This window comes from Otolemur garnettii, unplaced genomic scaffold (assembly GCF_000181295.1).
Source record: "Otolemur garnettii isolate 467f Iridium unplaced genomic scaffold, OtoGar3 scaffold00068, whole genome shotgun sequence".
NCBI lineage: Eukaryota > Metazoa > Chordata > Mammalia > Primates > Galagidae > Otolemur > Otolemur garnettii.
This window is the reverse complement of record NW_003852463.1, coordinates 3,106,899-3,112,898: the sequence shown is the minus strand read 5'-3', so window position 1 is coordinate 3,112,898 and position 6,000 is coordinate 3,106,899. Positions and strand designations below refer to the sequence as shown.

The following is a 6,000-nucleotide window of genomic DNA, read 5'->3' as shown; positions in this document are numbered from 1 at the left end:
AAATTCCTTGAGGTGGGTATCTAAGTAAGCACTGGGCAACAGCTCTCACAGGGTCTTTCTGCAATGCTTCACCCCCTCTGCCCTCATGTGGTCTTCATCCTTGCCTTTCCCTTGCCCTCTAAGCCTCCCAGCAGGCCTGGCCTGGAACCTGGGTCTGTACCTTCCTTGGGGCTATCCTACAAAGTCCTCAGGCAGGAGGCCCTTCCCTTCCCCACTATGTTTTCTGTACCCACTGTTCCCCCCAACAACTCACAAAGCCACACCCTGATGCTTTAAACCATCATTTATTGTCCACAGATCATTAGTATTACGCAAATCACATATTGAGACATTTTCTGAGAAGGTTAAAAAGATGCTACAAAGTCCCCTGGGAGTGGCCGAGGTGTGTGTTAGGGCCTTACGCTGGCCCGAGGCTGGAAGACCACTTTGAATCTGTCCACTGACCTTTCTCCTCCTCAGGACCTGTTCTCTTCTCCCAGGCCAGAGGCCCAGCTGGCTTGCAGTCAAAACATGCAAGGGGTCTACCAGCCAGCTTGGCTAGGCAACCAGTGGGATATCTTGAGCTTCTGGACCCCACACCCTCAGATTGCAGTCTGGAACTGGGAGAAGAGCATCCCCGAGCTGAAGGGAATGTTTGAAGTGCCCCAGGAGGGTCAGGCAGGGACTCCAGGGCTGGAGAGCCTTTGCAGGTGTACACTGTAATCGGCTGGGTCAGCCCCACCCTGACTATGGGTCCAGGCCCCACTTCTGCCCCAGTCAAGAACCAGCCTGCCCATCAGACCTTTCCTCTGGCCTCAGCAGAGTAGGACATGGATATTGACCAAAAGTTTCCCCTAGGGGTTTTCCAGGGCTTAGCAGCATGACCCATTGTTTTCCTCTGTTACCATCACCCTGAGCTATAAGAATATCCCCCACAGGAGCAGTCCCCTTGGCTCACCTGAAATTGCATTTGAGAGCATAATGGAAATCATCCAGGGGACAAATCAAATAGGTTATGAGATGCTGAGGCCATTGGGGAGGGCTAGGGGAGGGACCGGGACATGCAGCCAGCACAGAGTGGGGTCTGGGAAGGCCTGTCCCTGTCAGGCTTCTGGAAGGGGGTGGGGGCAGGCTAGGCAGTTTTGGTCCCAAGATAAAGTGCACAATAAGGGTCTTATGACATGTAAGGGTAGGGTGGGCTTGAAGTGAGCTTTACAAGAGGGTCTAGTCACGCCCAGGCCTAGAGACCAACAAAGCCCAGCAGTCACTAGCACATTCACATTATAGTGGGATTGGCTCAAAATAACCTGCGCCTCCAACATGGTGGCAACTTCTCCCCCTGCTTTTTTGCCCTTCGTGCTGAATATGCCCTCTTCCCTCCTGATAGGTGTGGGCGGGCTGCTCCTCATTGGCACAGTAGGCCCTTTCAGGACAGTGTCCTACAGAGCCAGCTGGTGGGCACCAGGGCAGCAAGGGTGCAGGGTATAAGTGTCCACAGAAGACCCACCTCACATACCACCCCTGCCCTAAGATGCTGGGTGGCCACCTGTGGCTATGCCTTGCACTAGTCTTTTCTTACAAGTCATCATCTCTATCTTTCACGAAATGGAATCTCCAGGGGGAGGTGTCCAGGAGCTGGCTGCATGCCAAGGGCTGCTATTCTAATTGGGGTCAGGTGAGGGGTGCACTGAGGCTGGTGCTTCCTCTTTGTTTGGATCTCTCAGACAGGGGCTTGCCTGCTTACCCCAACCCTAGACCCTGCTGCCCTCTTACAGCTCTCTCCTCCTTTCTGCTCACAAATAGAAGGGTGATAGGAGCAGCAAGGAATGAGAGGTGGCAAGCAATGTGGCCATACATCAGGCCCAGACATCCATGCCACTTCCAAGGATATGTAAGGGCAAAGGTCAAGTACTCCCGGGATATGGGCTCACATAAAGAAAGACAAGATCCAGGTTCTCAGGAGAACTGCTGGCCATTCCCAAAGGGATCTTCCCCTTTCCCAGTCCAGTATGCACATGGGGGATGTGCCTAGGGTGACCAGCATCTGAGCAGGGCAGGCAAAGATGAGGTCTAGCTGGAAGAGTCAATAGGAACCCCTTGATCCAATCCTCTCATTCTGGAGGCTCAGAGAAGAGAATGAACTTGTCCAAGGTCACATAGCCCATTAGTGCCAGAGCCAGAGCCAACTGTCCCTGGGTTGATGCTTCCCCTTTGATCTGGCCCTGGTACTCACTGGCATGGGACAGCCTCTACTCAAGAAAGGGTGGGATGGGGCAGGCAGCCTTGGTGGCTGGAGAGGTTCCCCAGACAGCACTCAGCTCAGCTCCAGCCCCACCCTCAGCCCCCAAAACTCCAGCCTGCGGCCTGGAAAAAGGAGCTTCTCTCAGAGGCCAAGTACAGGCCCATAGTTCCTGCCAAGCATCATTCCTTCTTGGGAGTCCTTCCTGGACCTGAGGTCATCTAGGGGCCTTGAATCAGTCAGGTCTTAACAAACGGTGACCACAGCCCCAGTGTCACTGGGCTTCACTCACAGGAACTGGTTTTGCAGCTATGGCATGGATGAGTGCTGGCTATGCTCAGGGCCAGCTGCCCATGGAATCTTCCAGAGCATCCAGTGCTCTTGGGTTCCCTGGGCCACTTCCTGAGGATCTTAGTCATGGCTAGTTCATCCTGTGGTGTGCAGACCATGTCCTGTCCTTCCCCCACTCCAGCCCTGGGAGCCACTGTAATAACCTAAATCTACCAGCCTGGCCACCAAACCAACCCAACTTCTTGGCCTACTCTGGTTCCTACCCCCTATTCACTGCCACTTCTGGTCAGCTATGACCAAGGCTCAGACTTGATTCTGATAAAAAATAAAAGCTAAAAAAAAAAAGTATAAAAGGATCTTAATTCTACCCCATGAGCACTCTACAACATTTTAGCTTCATACATAATTGTGCTGTGTGGAGTTTTGACAATTCCACATAAGGCCCAGTAATGCACTTGATTATTTTCTGTAGAAAATGTGTTAGAATTCCCTATGTTAACATGTAAATGGATTAGTCTCCCTACCACTGCAGGTGGCCCAGGACTGCTGGGGTCAGCCAGCCCCTCCCTGCAGATGCAGCCCTTCCCTGCTCCTAACTCCCCAGCCGGAACAGTGCTCTGTCCCCAGGCCAGCCAGCCACGACTCACAGCCCCTTGTTGTACACCACTGTCCGGCTGCTCGTGGCCTGAGCAATCTCAGGCTCCAACTGGGATGTTTCAATCTGGGAAGAGAGAACAGAGAGAGGAGAGGTAGGGCAATGGGAAAGTCCAATGGGGAATCAGGGAGTAGCAGCCAAGACCTCTACCACTCTCCCACCACAGAGCTCACAGCACCCTTTCCAGCTCAGGCCTGGCTTCCTCCTTCTGACAGTGTACCAGTGTGGATGAGTGTACTGTACCCTGGCCTCTGAGTTCTGCACTGCCCCCATCTCCAAGGACCTTGTGTGCCACACTGTAGCTCTTCCCCAACCTGGGACTTACCCTGAACCTGCCACCACCTAGGCTGTTCTACCTAGACTCTGTAAGTCCAAACCTGACTCTCTTGGACCCCCAGTCTCTATCCCTCATTCCTCCTCCTGTTTATAGACCACTGAGACTTCAGGTCCAGGCTCTCTACCTGTTAGTCTTCACATCTTCTCCCTCCTATTCAGACACATGGGACCATCACTTCACCTACCCCCTAGCCCAGCCCTGACTGGCAGAAGCCCAATTATGCATCCACCCTCTCGACACTTAAACCTGAACACCTAATGGGGGCCACTCAAAATTCATCCTTGACTTTGCTAGATCCTCACTCTGCTCTGCCCCATTGCTTGGGCAACCTCACTGACCATGTTCCACACAAGCCACCTAAGCCATCCTGCTCGACTCCCTACATGTCCTGGGCAGGGGAACCTTCCTCAGGGAAAGACACTGAGGGCACCAGAGAGGAACCCCTTAGTTTCCCACCATTGGACCCACTCCCTGTGTTCACACATGGCCCTACCCCTGCCCTCCTGCTACCCCATGGCAGCCGGCCCTCCCCTGGCAAGGCAGATCCCTACATGGTTCCACTTCCCCTGCCCACCTGGCCCCTGCTGAATTGTTCTCCCTCTCTCCCACTTTGTAGCTATTGATTCCTGCCCAACAAGAACCTTTCCTCTCACGACAACTCCCCTTCACCCCAAGTCACGCTCCAGCTACTGCCTGGTCTCTCTCCTCCCCAACAACCACGTTTCTTTAAAGAACTGTCTACACTGACTGTGTCTACCTCCTTACCTCCTACTGACTTTTCAACCCACCACCAATCTGGCTTCTGTTCTTAACCACACCCCACAAAAATCTTTCTCTCCAAGGTCACTGCCACCCCCTACCCATTTTCCAATATCCACTGGATGCTTCTCAGGGTCCTTGAGGCATGACCTGGCTAGGCCCCTTTTCTGCACATGCTCCAGGGTGACCAGAGGTGTATCCAGCCACAGTTCTCCCCTGAGTCTCAGGCCCACAGCCACCTACCTACCAGCTTTCTACAATGTCCCATAGGCCTTGCCCTCAACCCGTCTAAAGTGGAACTGAATCTGCCATCTCCTCTGGCCCCAGCCCACCTCCCTATCTTGGGGAAGACACTATCATCCCATGGTGCTGTGGCCAGAGACCAAGGAGCCTCTCTAGCTCCTCTTCCTCTCCCCACCTCCCAACAAGGTCTCATTCACTCTGGTCCTTCCCCCCTCTAGGCAGTGGTAGCCTTCTAAACTGTAAGTCCGGTCACACCTCTCTTCACATAAAAAATGGCTCCATGCTTTACCACCCCTGGAGATCAAGTCAGACTCCTGAGCCATCTTCCTGTTGTGCACTGGGCTCCCCTCAAGTCTTTCCTGAGCTGTCCCCTCTGCCAGAGATGTGCCCCTCCCACTTCTACTCCTGCCCCTGCCCCCCTCCCCAATCTGTAGTTCAGTCTTTTCTGTCTCAGCTTTAGACCCTCGCTCACCCAGGCTGGGCGCCGCTCCCTGTACTTCCATCTGAATGACACCTCCCACCCCTCCATGTTGGATCACAAGCTCCCTGAGGTAGTGAATGTGCCATCTTCTTACCCAGAGTCCTCAAATTCTAGCAATGCTAGTAGTGCTAGTACACAGTAGGCGGTCCCTGAGTGTTCAATAAATGGGTGGAAAGAATAGAGGCAGCAGGCACTTGGGAGGACAGGGTTCCTTGGAGACACCACAGGAGCTTCATCTCCAGGGGCTGCGCTGGGGGGCTTTCTGAGCCGACAGCCTGAGGGGGCCAGAGGGGGAGGCACTCCCTCAGTAAGAAGGCCCTGGCTTGACATCCACCCTGGGTAGAGTCACCAGGTGCCAGGCCTTTGTAATTTAGCTTGGCTGAACTTGGTCCTAGGCACCTGACGTTTGTCCAGACATGGCAACCCTAGGAAGTGGGCAGAAGGTGGCATAGACTAGCCTGGTCTTCAGAGAGCTCAGTAGGGCCCAGGCTGTGTATGGCAGAGTCCAGACAAGAGGCAGTTTAGAGAGGACTGGAGCTGGTGGGCATGGTGGGAGTCCTTGAGAAGAGGGGATCCTTCCCCTATAGTGCCTGGTACCCCACTACCTGGGTTCTGGCCACTTGAGATGGCCAAACCGAGGAGAGCTAGGCTCAGGGCCCAGGCCTCCTCCCCACCCCCTTTCTTCAAACCACCTTCTCTCTCCCCACCCCTACCACCCCCGAGTCCCCTCCACCCTGCTGGATCCCCTCGTCCCCACGCTGCCACTGACACAATGCACAGCGCCCACGCTTAAAAATCTAAATGCTTTTGAAAATGTTTAACCTAGTTAGACAAATTAGCAAAAATTTGTGCAAAACAATTTAGGTATTTAAAATATTCAATGTTTTTAAAAAACTGGAAAACTGTTCTTAGCTTTCAGCTGCAAAAACCAACAAAATATAACATCCCAGCAATCTTACCATGAGGTGTAACATAACCCTTCGGGAAAGCTGTTAAACAGCTACTGAGGCATCCTG

General features: G+C 53.4%; 1 protein-coding gene across 2 annotated transcripts in view; it reads right to left on the bottom strand.

Moving 5' to 3' along the window:
- Positions 1–267: 267 nt before the first annotated feature.
- SFXN5 (sideroflexin 5) overlaps positions 268–6,000 on the bottom strand; it is a 118,705-nt gene continuing 112,972 nt past the window's right edge. For both annotated transcript variants that reach the window (XM_003793413.3, XM_023515266.1), the window contains one exon: positions 268–3,230. In XM_003793413.3, coding sequence (XP_003793461.1) covers positions 3,153–3,230 — 78 coding nt within the window. In that variant the 3' untranslated portion in view covers positions 268–3,152. The remainder of the gene's footprint in view (positions 3,231–6,000) is intronic.